Below are 17,482 nucleotides of genomic sequence, written 5' to 3'. Positions count from 1 at the left end.
CTCTATTCCACAGTACTACATAGAGCCATGACCACATGGAACTCTATTCCACAGTACTACATAGAGCCATGACCACATGGAACTCTATTCCACAGTACTACATAGAGCCATGACTACATGGAACTCTATTCCACAGTGCTACATAGAGCCATGACTACATGGAACTCTATTCCACAGTGCTACATAGAGCCGCGACTACATGGAACTCTATTCCACAGTACTACATAGAGCCGCGACTACATGGAACTCTATTCCACAGTACTACATAGAGCCGCGACTACATGGAACTCTATTCCACAGTACTACATAGAGCCATGACCACATGGAACTCTATTCCACAGTACTACATAGAGCCATGACCACATGGAACTCTATTCCACAGTACTACATAGAGCCATGACTACATGGAACTCTATTCCACAGTGCTACATAGAGCCATGACTACATGGAACTCTATTCCACAGTGCTACATAGAGCCGCGACTACATGGAACTCTATTCCACAGTACTACATAGAGCCGCGACTACATGGAACTCTATTCCACAGTACTACATAGAGCCGCGACTACATGGAACTCTATTCCACAGTACTACATAGAGCCATGACTACATGGAACTCTATTCCACATCAGGTAACTGATGCAGCAGTAGAATCAGATTTATAAAACAGGTATAAATACACCTTATGGAACAGCGCGGACTGTTTAGAGACACACACACACAGGTACAGACACACGTAGACATTGTAATATTGTTGTATGGTGGTATTATACATTTTGTAATGTAGATATGTAGTGGAGAAATATTTAATGTACATGCTTCACCGTGACACTTGGCATTCAGGCGAAAGAGTTCAATCGTAGTTTCAACAGACCAGAGAATCTTGTTTTTTGCCCTGTCAAGTGTGGGACCTTATATCGACAGGTGTGTGCCTTTCCAAATCATATCCTATCAATTGAATTTACCACAGGTGGACTCCAATCAAGTTGTAGAAACATCTCAAGGATGATCAATGGAAACAGGATGCACCTGAACTCAATTTCAAGCCTGGGCGCTCACGTCAAGCCTGGGCGCTCACGTCAAGCCTGGGCGCTCACGTCAAGCCTGGGCGCTCACGTCAAGCCTGGGCGCTCACGTCAAGCCTGGGCGCTCACGTCAAGCCTGGGCGCTCACGTCAAGCCTGGGTGCTCACGTGAGGTTTAATTTTTTTTTATTTGTAATACATATGCACAAATGTAAAAAAAAAACTGTTTTTGCTAATTATTATGGGGTAGTGTGTAAATCGATGAAAAAATTGATTTCATCCAATTTTAGAATAAGGCTGTAAAGTAACTGAATGTGTAAAAAGTCAAGTGGTCTGAATTAGAGGTCGACCGATTAATTAGGGCCGATTTCAAATTTTCATAACAATCGGAAATCGGTATTTTTGGGCGCCGATTTGCCAATTTCTTTATTTTTTTATTTTACAACTTTTATTTAATCTTTATTTAACTAGGCAAGTCAGTTAAGAACACATTCTTATTTTCAATGACTGCCAGATTTTTAACCTTGTCAGCTCGGGGGATCCAATCTTGCAACCTTACAGTTAACTAGTCCAATGCTCTAACACCTGATTACATTGCACTCCACGAGGAGCCTGCCTGTTACGCGAATGCAGTAAGAAGCCAAGGTAAGTTGCTAGCTAGCATTAAACTTATCTTATAAAAAACAATCAATCAATGACTGTCATCGCTCCAATGTGTACTTAACCATAAACATCAAAGCCTTTCTTAAAATCAATACACAAGTATATATTTTTAAACCTGCATATTTAGCTAAAATAAATCCAGGTTAGCAGGCAATATTAACCAGGTGAAATTGTGTCACTTCTCTTGCGTTCATTGCACACAGTCAGGGTATATGCAACAGTTTGGGCCGCCTGGCTCTTAGCGAACTAATTTGCCAGAATTTTACGTAATTATGACATAACATTGAAGGTTGTGCAATGTAACAGGAATATTTAGACTCATGGATGCCACCCGTTAGATAAAATACGGAACGGAATAAACGTTTTGTTTTCGAGGTGATAGTTTCCGGATTAGTCTAAGGTATATGGTTTTAGAGAGAAATAGTCGACGCGTTATAATTCCTGTAATAACTTGCGGCTGAATTTGAAAGGGGTTCCTTCGTTATTTTACCGTTCATGTCTTCCATAGAGAATGTCTTGATCTACTTCAAATAAGGTCTGTGTTTCGTGCTTAAACCGTTTTGATACCCGTGTAAATCTCACTAGGATAAGGTTTGTCAACATATTTTCATAAATCCACTCTACAAAAAAATGTATCTTCGCTTATATTTAGCCAATATTGATCAGAGTTACCTTGTCCTATGGATATCTACAGTTATAAAATTGGCAAGGTGATGTAAGCCTACACTAAACACAGACCTTATTTTAAGTGAATCTAAAAAATATCCTATGGAATAAATGAAGGAACCGCTTTTCAGATTTTGCTAGAAGGTGTCATGGGAATTATGACTCGCACTTTGGTTGTCAATTCCTACCTTGCCCATTATTAAAATAGGATTTCCTGCATATAGAAATTAAAGTTTTTGTTTTCAACATTCATCACAGGTAACTTAAACTCTATTTTTATTCAAACAGTTGAGAGTATCTGTCTCCTAAGCAGACTCTTCAGTATCATTGTCACTTCAGAGCTGTGTGTGTATTTATGTATTATATTAAGTTAAAATAAAAGTGTTCATTGTTCATTCAGTATTGTTGCAATTGTCATTACAAAAATGTGTGTGTATGATATACACTGCTCAAAAAAATAAAGGGAACACTTAAACAACACAATGTAACTCCAAGTCAATCACACTTCTGTGAAATCAAACTGTCCACTTAGGAAGCAACACTGATTGACAATAAATTTCACATGCTGTTGTGCAAATGGAATAGACAAAAGGTGGAAATTATAGGCAATTAGCAAGACACCCCCAATAAAGGAGTGGTTCTGCAGGTGGTGACCACAGACCACTTCTCAGTTCCTATGCTTCCTGGCTGATGTTTTGGTCACTTTTGAATGCTGGCGGTGCTCTCACTCTAGTGGTAGCATGAGACGGAGTCTACAACCCACACAAGTGGCTCAGGTAGTGCAGCTCATCCAGGATGGCACATCAATGCAAGCTGTGGCAAGAAGGTTTGCTGTGTCTGTCAGCGTAGTGTCCCGAGCATAGAGGAGCTACCAGGAGACAGGCCAGTACATCAGGAGACGTGGAGGAGGCCGTAGGAGGGCAACAACCCAGCAGCAGGACCGCTACCTCCGCCTTTGTGCAAGGAGGAGCACTGCCAGAGCCCTGCAAAATGACCTCCAGCAGGCCTGTGACTATCCCCTGGTTGGTAGCAGTGTGGTATATAGTGAGGAGACTAACCTGTCTTTCTCCGTGAGAGGTCCACTCGGAGCTTCATGGCTCCTCTGCTCTTGTCCTCCTTGTTGTCAGTCCCAGCGGGAGGCTGCACAACCAACATCCCTGAAGGAGAGGACAGGAAATTAGGGTGTCAGCATGCTTTAGTTCAGCTGGAGCGTAGTAATCTGGTCGAGGGGAACCTAACGAGGGAGCTCCATGCTCCCAGAAAAAAAGCTTGCAAAAGTACTGTTTGTCCATTTTGAGATGCCGTAGCCAGTATACACTTCCTCAAAATAAATCAGAATGAATCTAAGACAACAAGAAATCTGTAACTGACGTTTTTGCCAAAGAGATCTTGATCACACACTTTTCCATCTAACCGAGATCTACGATGCAGTATTTTCAGAAGAAAACGAGTCGTCTCTTGTTGAATGACAACAAAGACTTTACTGAACACTTCCTACTGTTGACAGAAAACGAGTCGTCTCTTGTTGAATGACAACAAAGACTTTACTGAACACTTCCTACTGTTGACAGATCAACGGGCATAGATTTAGACTCCACTAAAAACAGTACTAAATGTCTTCATAATATACAGTGCATTTCGGAGAGTGTTCAGACCCCTTGACATTTTCCACATTTTGTTACGTTACAGCCTTATTCTAAAAGGGATTACATTGAGGAGGACAAACAATGTACACATAATACCCCATAATTACAAAGCAAAAGCAGATTAGACAGTTTTGCAAATTTATTAAAAAACTGAAACATAATTTACATAAGTATTCAGACCCTATAAACCAGGGGTGTCAAACTCATTCCACGGAGGGCCTAGTGTCTGCAGGTTTTTGGTTTTTCCTTTCAATAAATCCCTAGACAACCAGGTGTGGGGAGTTCCTAACTAATTAGTGATGTTAATTCATCAATCAAGTACAAGGGAGGAGCGAAAACCCGCAGACACTCGGCCCCCCGTGGAATGAGTTTGACACCTGTGCTATAAACAGTACTTTGTTGAAGCACCTTTGACAGCGATTACAGCCTTGAGTCTTCTTGGGTATGACGCTACAAGCTTGGCACACCTGTATTTGGGGAGTTTCTCGAATTCTTCTCTGCAGATCCTCTCAAGTTCCAAACTTCTTACATTTAATGGAGGCCACTGTGTTCTTGGGGACCTTCGATGCTGCAGACATTTTTTGGTCCCCTTCCCCAGATCTGTACCTCGACACAATCCTGTCTCAGAGCTCTACGGACAATTCCTTTGACCTCATAGCTTGGTTTTTGCTCTGACATGTACTGTCAACTGTGGGACCTTTATATAGACAGGTGTGTGCCTTTCCAAATCATGTCCAATCATTTGAATTTACCACAGCTGGACTCCAAGTTGTAGAAACATCTCAAGGACGATCAATGGAAACAGGATGCACCTGAGCTCAATTTCAAGTTTCATAGCAAAGGGTCTGAAAACTTGTGTAAATAAGGTATCGTTTTTTTAATTTTAATACATTTGAAAACAGATCTAAAAACCTGTTTTTGCTTTGTCATTATGGGTTATTGTGTGTAGATTGATGAGGGGGGAAAACTATTTAATCCCTTTTAGAATGAGGCTGTAACGTAACAAAATGTGGAAAAAGTCAAGGACTCTGAATACTTTCCGAATGCCCTGTAGAGGCAGAGGGTGAAGTAGCACTTGTCACACTGTACGGTGTAGGGTTACCCCCTAGTGGTAAAAGCAGGTACTGCAACAGAGTACAGTGCAGGGTTACCCCCTAGTGGTAAAAGCAGGTACTGCAACAGAGAAAGGTGCAGGGTTACCCCCTAGTGGTAAAAGCAGGTACTGCAACAGTACGGTGATGGGTTACCCCCTAGTGGTAAAAGCAGGTACTGCAGCAGAGAAAGGTGCAGGGTTACCCCCTAGTGGTAAAAGCAGGTACTGCAACAGAGAAAGGTGCAGGGTTACCCCCTAGTGGTAAAAGCAGGTACTGCAACAGAGAAAGGTGCAGGGTTACCCCCTAGTGGTAAAAGCAGGTACTGCAACAGAGAAAGGTGCAGGGTTACCCCCTAGTGGTAAAAGCAGGTACTGCAACAGAGAAAGGTGCAGGGTTACCCCCTAGTGGTAAAAGCAGGTACTGCAACAGAGAAAGGTGCAGGGTTACCCCCTAGTGGTAAAAGCAGGTACTGCAACAGAGAAAGGTGCAGGGTTACCCCCTAGTGGTAAAAGCAGGTACTGCAACAGAGAAAGGTGCAGGGTTACCCCCTAGTGGTAAAAGCAGGTACTGCAACAGAGAAAGGTGCAGGGTTACCCCCTGGTGGTAAAAGCAGGTACCGCAACAGTACGGTGATGGGTTACCCCCTAGTGGTAAAAGCAGGTACTGCAACAGAGTACGGTGCAGGGTTACCCCCTAGTGGTAAAAGCAGGTACTGCAACAGAGTACGGTGCAGGGTTACCCCCTAGTGGTAAAAGCAGGTACTGCAACAGAGTACAGTGCAGGGTTACCCCCTAGTGGTAAAAGCAGGTACTGCAACAGTACGGTGCAGGGTTACCCCCTAGTGGTAAAAGCAGGTACTGCAACAGAGTACGGTGTTGGGTTACCCCCTAGTGGTAAAAGCAGGTACTGCAACAGAGTACGGTGTAGGGTTACCCCCTAGTGGTAAAAGCAGGTAATGACAGGGTCAGATTAGACAAATGGTTAGGAGTGGAGGTAGATTTGATTTAATTAAAATATATATATATATATATCACACATTCAACCTTTATTTGACATTATGTTCTGTATGTTTACACAAACTCTACCTAACTGTTTCTGCTTGGAAGCATGTGGAAGCTTTTAGTGTCCCAAATGACACCCTGTATAGTGCACTACTTTAGACCAGAGCCCTATTCCCTATATAGTGCACTACTTTAGACCAGAGCCCTATTCCCTATATAGTGCACTACTTTAGACCAGAGCCCTATTCCCTATATAGTGCACTACTTTAGACCAGAGTCCTATTCCCTATATAGTGCACTACTTTAGACCAGAACCCTATGCACCCTATTCCCTATATAGTGCACTACTTCAGACAGGGCCCAATGGAACCCTACTCCCTATATAGTGCACTACTTTAGACCAGAGCCCTATTCCCTATATAGTGCACTACTTTAGACCAGAGCCCTATTCCCTATATAGTGCACTACTTTAGACCAGAACCCTATTCCCTATATAGTGCACTACTTTAGACCAGATCCCTATAGAACCCTATCCCCTATATAGTGCACTACATTAGACCAGATCCCTATAGAACCCTATCCCCTATATAGTGCACTACTTTAGACCAGAACCCTATTCCCTATATAGTGCACTACTTTAGACCAGATCCCTATAGAACCCTATCCCCTATATAGTGCACTACTTTAGACCAGATCCCTATAGAACCCTATCCCCTATATAGTGCACTACTTTAGACCAGATCCCTATGGAACCCTATTCCCTATATAGTGCACTACTTTAGACCAGATCCCTATAGAACCCTATCCCCTATATAGTGCACTACTTTAGACCAGGACCCTATTCCCTATATAGTGCACTACTTTAGACCAGATCCCAGAACCCTCAACAACTGCTTCATCACCACCACATAAACCTGGAATATCAACTCAGAACAGACCAACTAAAACATTATTATCCACAAAGTGTGGAAATGCACCTTTTGGCTCCACAAGGATATTAAGAAGCACTAAAACCTGTGCTGGGCCCAGGTCTAGTGGTCGACCTTACCATCTGAGGCGCCATCTTCCTGTCCACTCTCGTCCGAGGTGTCGGACTCATTCCCTCCAACTTGCTTGGCTGCGGCAGCAGGCTTCCTCTTGGTGTGAGAAGAGGAGGGTCTCTCAGTCTCTGTTGAGCTCCCAGCCTGAGGAATAAACAGTCACGAGAGTCTATTAAAAAACATCCAAGAGGAAAAAGCCTTAGAATAACCTGAGTGATCGTATTGTCCTGTTGTCTGCCACAGAAGCTACAGTCCGGATGTGTCCCAAATGACACCTTATCTAGTGCACTACTGTTTTTGTTAAAACATTGTTGGTGCCCAGGTGGATACATGTTAAAAAGTAAGCAGGGGACCTACCTGTTGACCTACCTCCTCCTCCTCCTCCTCCTCCTCCTCCTCCTTCATCTGGTCTGTAATCTGATGTTGACCTACCTCCTCCTCCTCCTCCTCCTTCATCTGGTCTGTAATCTGATGTTGACCTACCTCCTCCTCCTCCTCCATCTGGTCTGTAATCTGATGTTGACCTACCCCCTCCTCCTCCATCTGGTCTGTAATCTGATGTTGACCTACCTCCTCCTCCTCCTCCTCCTTCATCTGGTCTGTAATCTGATGTTACCTACCTCCTCCTCCTCCTCCTCCTCCTTCATCTGGTCTGTAATCTGATGTTGACCTACCTCCTCCTCCTCCTCCATCTGGTCTGTAATCTGATGTTACCTACCTCCTCCTCCTCCTCCATCTGGTCTGTAATCGGAGGCGGACCTACTTCCTCCTCCATCACTTGGTCTGTAGATTCAGCTGAGGCCTTGCTCATTTTACCTGCCAACAACAAGAAATCCCATTATTAGGTCTGAAATTATACATATTAGCTCCCAGTAATTTATTGGGTAAATCACCAACCGGAGGACAATCCATCCAGATTTTTTCCCCAGGTCACCCTTGATTACTATGGCTGTCAATGGGAATATAGAAGGAAGTCCTCCCAGAATGCAGTTCATAGGGCTTCCACTAGATGTCAACAGTCTTTAGAAAGCGTTTCAGGCTTGTTTTTTGAAAAATGAGCTCGAATTTGTAGTTTTAGTAAGTGGCCGCCATTTTGGCTGTAGTGTTTGTTGCGTGTTCCGGTGAGTGCGCGTACTCTGTTATTTATCTCCGGTATTCTCTGTTTTAAATTGTATCATTTATTTACATATTAGGGTACCTGAGGTGTGATTAGGAACGTTGCTTGATATGTTTGGAAGGAGTTTATTGGTAACTTACGGGATTCATTTGTATGCATTTTGAACGAGGGAAACCGGTGGATTACTGAGTCGGTTGGAAAATGTAATGCTTTTGTGCGCTGTCCTCAGATAATTGCATGGTGTGCTTTCGCCGTAAAGCCTTTTTTGAAACCTGACAAAGCGGCTGGATTAACAAGAAGTTAAGCTTTTAAATAATGTTGTATTTTCATGAATGTTCAATATTATGATTTCCGTAATTTGAATATCGCGCTCTGCAATTTCAACGGATGTTGAGGCGCTAGTGGCATGCCTACCCAAAGAGGTTAACCAGTTGAGAACAAGTTCTCATTTACAACTGTGACCTGGCCAAGATAAAGCAAAGCAGTGCGACAAACACCACAGAGTTACACATGGAATAAAACAAACATACAGTCAATAATACAATAGAAAAAGTCTATATACAGTGTGTGCAAATGAGGTAAGATAAGGGAGGTAAGGCAATAAATAGGCCATAGTGGCTAAATAATTACAATTTAGCAATTAAACACTGGAGTGATAGATGTGCAGAAGATGAGTGTGCACGTAGAGATACTGGGGTGCAAAGGAGAAAAATAAATAAAATAAATAACAGTATGGGGATGAGGTAGTTGGATGGGCTATTTACAGATGGGCTATGTACAGGTGCAGTGATCTGTGAGCTGCTCTGACAGCTGGTGCTTAAAGTTAGTGAGGGAGATATGGGTCTCCAGCTTCCGTGATTTTTGCAGTTCGTTCCAGTCATTGGCAGCAGAGAACTGGAAGGAAAGGCGGCCAAAATAGGAATTGGTTTTGGGGGTGACCAGTGAGATATACCTGCTGGTGCGTGTGCTGCGGGTGGGTGCTGCTATGGTGACCAGTGACCAGTGAGATAAGGTGGGGCTTTACCTAGCAAAGACTTGTAGATGACCTGGAGCCAGTGGGTTTGGCGACGAATATAAAGCATGGCCAGCCGTAGAAAAATGCTTATTGAAATTCTCAATTATCGTGGATTTATCGGTGGTGACAGTGTTTCCTAGCCTCAGTGCAGTGGGCAGCTGGGAGGAGGTGCTCTTATTCTCCATGGACTTTACAGTGTCCCAGAACTTTTTTGAGTTTGTGCTACAGGATGCACATTTGTTTGAAAAACGCTAGCCTTTGCTTTCCTAAATGCCTGTGTATATTGGTTCCTGACTTCCCTGAAAAGTTGCATATCACGGGGGCTGTTCCATGCTAATGCAGAACGCCACAGGATGTTTTTGTGCTGGTCAAGGGCAGTCATGTCTGGAGTGAACCAATGGCTATATCTGTTACTGGTTCTAAATGGTTTGAATGGGGCATGCTTATTTAAGATGACGAGGAAAGCACTTTTAAAGAATAACCAGGCATCCTCTACTGACGGGATGAGGTCAATATCCTTCCAGGATACCCAGGCCAGGTCGATTAGAAAGGCCTGCTCGCTGAAGTGTTTAAGGGAGCGTTTGACAGTGATGAGTGGAGGTTGTTTGACCACGGACCCATTACGGATGCAGGCAATGAGGCAGTGATCGCTGAGATCCTGGTTGAAGACAGCAGAGGTGTATTTAGAGGGCAGGTTGGTTAGGATGATATCTATGAGGGTGCCCGTGTTTACAGATTTGGGGTTGTACCTGGTAGGTCCATTGATAATTTGTGTGAGATTGAGAGCATCAAGCTAGGATTGTAGGATGGCCTGGGATTTAAGCATGTCCCAGTTTAGGTCACCTAACAGCACGAGCTCTGAGGACAGATTTGGGGCAATCAATTCACATATGGTGTCCAGGGCACAGAAGGTGATCTATAGCAAGCGGCAACGGTGAGAGACTTATTTTTGGAAAGGTGGATTTTTAAAAGTAGAAGCTCAAATTGTTTGGGCAATTTAGTAATAGTAAGGATAGTAAGACAGCACTCTGCAGGACATTGCAACTCCGTCCCCTTTGGCAGTGTTATCTTGTCAGAAAATGTTATAGTTAGGGATGGAAATTAAGGTTTTTGGTGGTCTTCCTAAACCAGGATTCAGACACGGCTAGGACATCCGGGTTGGCAGAGTGTGCTAAAGTAGTGAGTAAAACAAACTTAGGGAGGAGGCTTCTAATGTTAACATGTAAGAAACCAAGGCTTTTACGGTTACAGAAGTCAACAAAAGAGAGCGCCTGGGGAATGGGAGTGGAGCTAGGTGCTGCAGGGCCTGGATTAACCTCTACATCACCAGAGGAACAGAGGAGGAGTAGGATAAGGGTACGGCTAAAGGCTATAAGAACTGGTTGTCTAGTACGTTCGGAACAGAGAGTAAAAGGAGCAGGTTTCTGGACAAGGTAGAATAGACCGCATGTGTGAAAGGTGGAACAAAAGGGCTAGCTAAGGCATATTGAGCAGGGCTAGAGGCTCTATAGTGAAGTAAGGCAATAATCACTAACCAAAACAGCAATGGACAAGGCATATTGACATTAGGGAGAGGGGCATGCCTAGCCGAGTGATCATAGGGGTCCAGTGAGTAGCTCGGCGGGCTGGAGACACAGCGATTCAGACAGCTAGCGGGCCGGGGCTAACAAGCTAGCAGAAGGGCCTTAGAGGGACGTCGCGACGGAAGAAGTCTGTTGTAGCCCCCTCGTGCTGTTACGTCGGCAGACCAGTTGTCGTGGATCAACAGGACTCCATGTGGTAAACCAGGCCAATTGACAAAATAGGTATATAATTGCCAAAGAATTTGTCCGATGGGCCTCTTCAGCTAACAGTCCGATATGCTCTAGACAGCTAGCGGGCCGCGTCTAGCATGCTAGCAGATGGGCATTCAGGGGAAGTCGTGACGGAGGAGCCTGTTGAAAAACCACCTCAGGCGGATTACATCGGTAGTCCAGTCGTGATGGATCGGCGGGGCTCCGTGTCGGCAGTAAAAGTGGTCCAGGCCAATTGACAAAATAGGTATTTTAGCCCAAGGAGTGGCTGATGGACCTCTTCGGTTAGCCGGGAGATGGACCTAGGATAGGCTAGCTCCAGGCTAATTGATTCTTGCTTTGGGACAGAGACGTTAGCCAGGAGTAGCCATTCGGATTGCAGCTAGCTAGCTGCGATGATCCAGGTGAAAAGGTTCAGAGCTAGGCGGTAGGAATACGGAGATGGAGAAAAATGAGTCCGATTTGCATCGTGCTGTGCAGAGACTGGCAGGAGGTGACCGGGCTAAAGGTTAGCTGATGACCGCTAGCCGTGGATAGCTGACTACTAGCTAGTAGCTAGTTAGCTGGCTAGCTTCTGTTGGGGTTCCCGGTTCTAAAGTAAAGAAAATAGCAGATCCATACCACATTGGGTGAGGCGGGTTGCAGGAGACTATGTTGAAGTTGGGGTTAAGAATAAAATTGTTTAAATATTTACGAAGAAAAAAAATATATATTATACACAGGACACGACGAAGACAGACGTCTGACTGCTGCGCCATCTTGTAATCAACCGGAGCTTTTAGAATATCAAAAAATGCTTGATATACCTCTACCGGTATGCCACCAAGCCCTGGGTTTTTTCCAGACTGAAAGGATTTAAGAGCCTCAAAAATGTTCTTCCTCTGTAATTTGGCCTTCGCACTGATCTTTCTGTACATTTGCTAATTTTCCATTTGTTATATTATTTGGAAAGAATTCCTTACCATAATCTTCATTCAGTGGGAAAGAATGAGACGGAAGAGAGAACATCTGCCTAAAATAATTAGCTTCCTCTTTTAAAATATAATTCGGAGAATCATAGATGACTCCGTCTTCAGCAACGAGTTTCTGCTAATTATTTTTGTTAGCGTTCCTGTATTGGAGATTCAGGAAGAATTTGGTGCATTTTTCTCCGTATTCCATCCAGGTTGCTTTATTTCTGTAATAGATTACATTAGATCGTTCTTGAATAAAGTTCCTCCAGTTCTTTTTGTTTTTCTTCTAACTTATTTTGTATCTCGCTAGTATCGTTTTTATTGCTATCTACCTGTACTATTAGTTCGTGGATTTCCCTTGTTAGTCTTGTCTCTTTAGACAGAAACTGCTTCTTTATTATTGATGAATATTGAATGACCCCTGAAGGTACATTTAAAGGTATCCCAAATGGGGATTTGGGGACTTATGGGCCCTTCCCAACAAAGCAACGTAAATAGTCTGGGTAGCATTTTGACTAGATGTTCAGGAGTCTTATGGCTTGGGGGTAGAAGCTTGTTTAGAAGCCTCTTGGACCTGGACTTGGCGCTCCGGTACCGCTTACCGTGCGGTAGCAGAGAGAACAGTCTATGACTAGGGTGGCTGGAGACTGTCAATTTGTAGGGCCTTCCTTTGACACCGCCTGGTATAGAGGTCCTGGATGGCAGGAAGCTTGGCCCCAGTGATGTACTGGGCCTTCCTCTGACACCGCCTGGTATAGAGGTCCTGGATGGCAGGAAGCTTGGCCCCAGTGATGTACTGGGCCTTCCTTTGACACCGCGTGGTATAGAGGTCCTGGATGGCAGGAAGCTTGGCCCCAGTGATGTACTGGGCCTTCCTTTGACACCGCCTGGTATAGAGGTCCTGGATGGCAGGAAGCTTGGCCCCAGTGATGTACTGGGCCTTCCTCTGACACCGCGTGGTATAGAGGTCCTGGATGGCAGGAAGCTTGGCCCCAGTGATGTACTGGGCCTTCCTCTGACACCGCCTGGTATAGAGGTCCTGGATGGCAGGAAGCTTGGCCCCAGTGATGTACTGGGCCTTCCTTTGACACCGCGTGGTATAGAGGTCCTGGATGGCAGGAAGCTTGGCCCCAGTGATGTACTGGGCCTTCCTTTGACACCGCCTGGTATAGAGGTCCTGGATGGCAGGAAGCTTGGCCCCAGTGATGTACTGGGCCTTCCTCTGACACCGCGTGGTATAGAGGTCCTGGATGGCAGGAAGCTTGGCCCCAGTGATGTACTGGGCCTTTCGTACTCCGCTCTGTAGTGTCCTGCGGATGGAAGCCGAGCAGTTGCCGTACCAGGCAGTGATGCAACCAGGTACTGTTGTTTCTGCTGTTTAAGGTGATGTAATGTGTTTGGACCTCAGGAAGAGCAGTTAACGGGGATCCCTAATAAACACAAATATCAATCCCAAACGGTTTGATTTCATTAAACTGGCAGCAGTTGTGATTATTAGGCCACAGGAACACACTTTCTGGTCAAAACCTTGGGGGCTTCTCTGACTATCCTCTGGTTGGTAGCAGTGTGGTATATAGTGAGGAGACTAACCTGTCTTTCTCCGTGAGAGGTCCACTCGGAGCTTCATGGCTCCTCTGCTCTTGTCCTCCTTGTTGTCAGTCCCAGCGGGAGGCTGCACAACCAACATCCCTGAAGGAGAGGACAGGAAATTAGGGTGTCAGCATGCTTTAGTTCAGCTGGAGCGTAGTAATCTGGTCGAGGGGAACCTAACGAGGGAGCTCCATGCTCCCAGAAAAAAACCTTATTAAATGTCCTCATAATATACAGTGCATTTCGGAAGGTATTCAGACCCCTTGACTTTTTCCACATTTTGTTACGTTACAGCCTTATTCTAAAATGGATTACATTGTTTTCCCCCCTCAATCTACACATAATACCCCATAATTACAAAGCAGATTAGACATTTTTGCAAACGTAAAAGATAAAAGCCTGAAATGTCACATTTACATAAGTATTCAGACCCTTTACTCAGTACTTTGTTGAAGCACCTTTGGCAGCAATTACAGCCTCGAGTCTTCTTGGGTATGACACTACAAGCTTGGCACACCTGTATTTGGGGAGTTTCTCCCATTCTTCTCTGCAGATCCTCTCAAGCTCTGTCAGGTTGGATGGGGAGCGTCGCTGCACAGCTATTTTCAGGTCTCTCCAGAGATGTTCGTTTGGGTTCAAGTCTGGTCTCTGGCTGGGCCACTCAAGGACATTCAGAGACTTGTCCTGAAGCCACTCCTGCGTTGTCTTGGCTGTGTGCTTAGGGTCAATGTCCTGTTGAAAGGTCAACCGTCGCCCCACGCGGAGGTCCTGAGCACTCTGGAGCAGGTTTTCATCAAGGATCTCTGTCCAAGTCCCTGCCGATGTAAAACATCCCCACACCATGATGCTGCCACCACCATGCTTCACCGTAGGAATGGTGCCAGGTTTCCTCCAGACGTGAAGCTTGGCATTCAGGTCAATGAGTTCAATCTTGGTTTCATCAGACCAGAGAATCTTGTTTCTCATGGTCTGAGAGTCTTCAGGTGCCTTTTGGCAAACTCCAAGCAGCTGTCATTTACCTTTTACTGAGGAGTGGCTTCCGTCTGGCCACTCTACCATAAAGGTGTGATTGGTGGAGTGCTGCAGAGATGGTTGTCCTTCTGGAAGGTTCTCCCATCTCCACAGAGAAACTCAGAGCTCTACGGACAATTCCTTCGACCTCATGGCTTGGTTTTTGCTCTGACGTGCCCTGTCAACTGTGGGACCTTATGTAGACAGGTGTGTGCCTTTCCAAATCATGTCCAAATCAATAGAATTTACCACAGATTGACTCCAATCAAGTTGTAGAAACATCTCAAAAATGATCAATGGAAACAGGATGCAACTGAGCTCAATTTCAAGTCTCATAGCAAAGGGTCTGAATACAGAGGTAGATAAGGTATCTGTTTTTTTTTATTGTTAATACATTTGAAAACAGATCTAAATAAACATTTTTGCTTTGTCATTATGGGGTATTGTGATGTCATTATGGGGTATTGTGATGTCATTATGGGGTATTGTGATGTCATTATGGGGTATTGTGTGTAGATTGATGAGGGGAAAACGATTGAATCAGTTTTAGAATAAGGCTGTAACGTGAAAAAGGGAAGGGCTCTGAATGAGGGTCAGACAAGATAAATGGTGAAAGTAGACATTACGCTCTTCCCACAACCAGAGAAACACCCCATTCTATAGGAAGACAGAAATTACAGTCTAACAAACAGAAACAACAGGTGGCTGGGTGGTACAGACCTTTATAGTGCACTACATTAGACCAGATCCCAATGCACTCTATTTCCTATATAGTGCACTACATTAGACCAGATACCAATGCACTCTATTTCCTATATAGTGCACTACATTAGACCAGATACCAATGCACTCTATTTCCTATATAGTGCAATACATTAGACCAGATCCCAATGCACTCTATTCCCTATATAGTGCACTACATTAGACCAGGGCCCTATAGAACCCTATCCCCTATATAGTGCACTACATTAGACCAGATCCCAATGCACTATATTCCCTATATAGTGCACTACTTTAGACCAGGGCCCTATGGCACCCTATTCCCTATATAGTGCACTACTTTAGACCAGGACCCTATTCCCTATATAGTGCACTACTTTGGACCAGATCCCAGAACCCTCAACAACTGCTTCATCACCACCACATAAACCTGGAATATCAACTCAGAACAGACCAACTAAAACATTATTATCCCCAAAGTGTGGAAATGCACCTTTTGGCTCCACAAGGATATTAAGAAGCACTAAAACCTGTGCTGGGCCCAGGTCTAGTGGTCGACCTTACCATCTGAGGCGCCATCTTCCTGTCCACTCTCGTCCGAGGTGTCGGACTCATTCCCTCCAACTTGCTTGGCTGCGGCAGCAGGCTTCCTCTTGGTGTGAGAAGAGGAGGGTCTCTCAGTCTCTGTTGAGCTCCCAGCCTGAGGAATAAACAGTCACGAGAGTCTATTAAAAAACATCCAAGAGGAAAAAGCCTTAGAATAACCTGAGTGATCGTATTGTCCTGTTGTCTGCCACAGAAGCTACAGTCCGGCTGTGTCCCAAATGGCACCTTATCTAGTGCACTACTGTTTTTGTTAAAACATTGTTTGTGCCCAGGTGGAAACATTTTAGTAAGCAGGGGACATAGAAATCTGTAATCTGATGTTGACCTACCTCCTCCTCCTCCTCCATCTGGTCTGTAATCTGATGTTGACCTACCTCCTCCTCCTCCATCTGGTCTGTAATCTGATGTTGACCTACCTCCTCCTCCTCCATCTGGTCTGTAATCTGATGTTGACCTACCTCCTCCTCCTCCATCTGGTCTGTAATCTGATGTTGACCTACCTCCTCCTCCTCCTCCATCTGGTCTGTAATCTGATGTTGACCTACCTCCTCCTCCTCCATCTGGTCTGTAATCTGATGTTGACCTACCTCCTCCTCCTCCATCTGGTCTGTAATCTGATGTTACCTACCTCCTCCTCCTCCTCCATCTGGTCTGTAATCTGATGTTGACCTACCTCCTCCTCCTCCATCTGGTCTGTAATCTGATGTTACCTACCTCCTCCTCCTCCTCCTCCTCCATCTGGTCTGTAATCTGATGTTGACCTACCTCCTCCTCCTCCATCTGGTCTGTAATCTGATGTTGACCTACCTCCTCCTCCTCCATCTGGTCTGTAATCTGATGTTGACCTACCTCCTCCTCCTCCATCTGGTCTGTAATCTGATGTTGATCTACCTCCTCCTCCTCCTCCTCCTCCATCTGGTCTGTAATCTGATGTTGACCTACCTCCTCCTCCTCCTTCATCTGGTCTGTAATCTGATGTTGACCTACCTCCTCCTCCTCCTCCTCCTCCTCCTCCTTCATCTGGTCTGTAATCTGATGTTGACCTACCTCCTCCTCCTCCTTCATCTGGTCTGTAATCTGATGTTGACCTACCTCCTCCTCCTCCTCCTCCTCCTCCTCCTCCTTCATCTGGTCTGTAATCTGATGTTGACCTACCTCCTCCTCCTCCTTCATCTGGTCTGTAATCTGATGTTGACCTACCTCCTCCTCCTCCTCCTCCTCCTTCATCTGGTCTGTAATCTGATGTTGACCTACCTCCTCCTCCTTCATCTGGTCTGTAATCTGATGTTGACCTACCTCCTCCTCCTCCTCCTTCATCTGGTCTGTAATCTGATGTTACCTACCTCCTCCTCCTCCTCCTCCTCCTCCATCTGGTCTGTAATCGGAGGCGGACCTACTTCCTCCTCCATCACTTGGTCTGTAGATTCAGCTGAGGCCTTACTCATTTTACCTGCCAACAACAAGAAATCCCATTATTAGGTCTGAAATTATACATATTAGCTCCCAGTAATTTATTGGGTAAATCACCAACGTTTCGGCATCGC

General features: G+C 44.9%; 1 protein-coding gene across 8 annotated transcripts in view; it reads right to left on the bottom strand.

The window, feature by feature from the left end:
• The window catches only part of LOC129858558 (transcriptional regulator ATRX-like), a 153,118-nt gene extending 136,411 nt beyond the window's left edge, over positions 1-16,707 (bottom strand). For 6 of the 8 annotated variants that reach the window (XM_055927881.1, XM_055927884.1, XM_055927882.1 and 3 more), the window contains exons 1-6: positions 16,653-16,707; positions 15,897-16,032; positions 13,602-13,700; positions 7,852-7,949; positions 7,142-7,277; positions 3,411-3,509 (exon numbers count right to left, since the gene is read on the bottom strand). In XM_055927881.1, the coding sequence (XP_055783856.1) occupies positions 3,411-3,509; positions 7,142-7,277; positions 7,852-7,949; positions 13,602-13,700; positions 15,897-16,032; positions 16,653-16,676 (592 nt within the window). In that variant the 5' untranslated portion in view covers positions 16,677-16,707. Of the gene's footprint in view, positions 1-3,410; positions 3,510-7,141; positions 7,278-7,616; positions 7,650-7,851; positions 7,950-13,601; positions 13,701-15,896; positions 16,033-16,267; positions 16,307-16,652 lie in introns of those variants that run through there. The other 2 variants (XM_055927883.1, XM_055927886.1) reach the window with 2 other exon arrangements.
• Between the last annotated feature and the right edge of the window lie 775 nt (positions 16,708-17,482).

Source organism: Salvelinus fontinalis, chromosome 6 (genome assembly GCF_029448725.1).
Source record: "Salvelinus fontinalis isolate EN_2023a chromosome 6, ASM2944872v1, whole genome shotgun sequence".
Lineage (NCBI taxonomy): Eukaryota > Metazoa > Chordata > Actinopteri > Salmoniformes > Salmonidae > Salvelinus > Salvelinus fontinalis.
The sequence above is the reverse complement of the archived record's forward strand: the minus strand, read 5'-3'. Positions and strand labels throughout refer to the sequence as shown.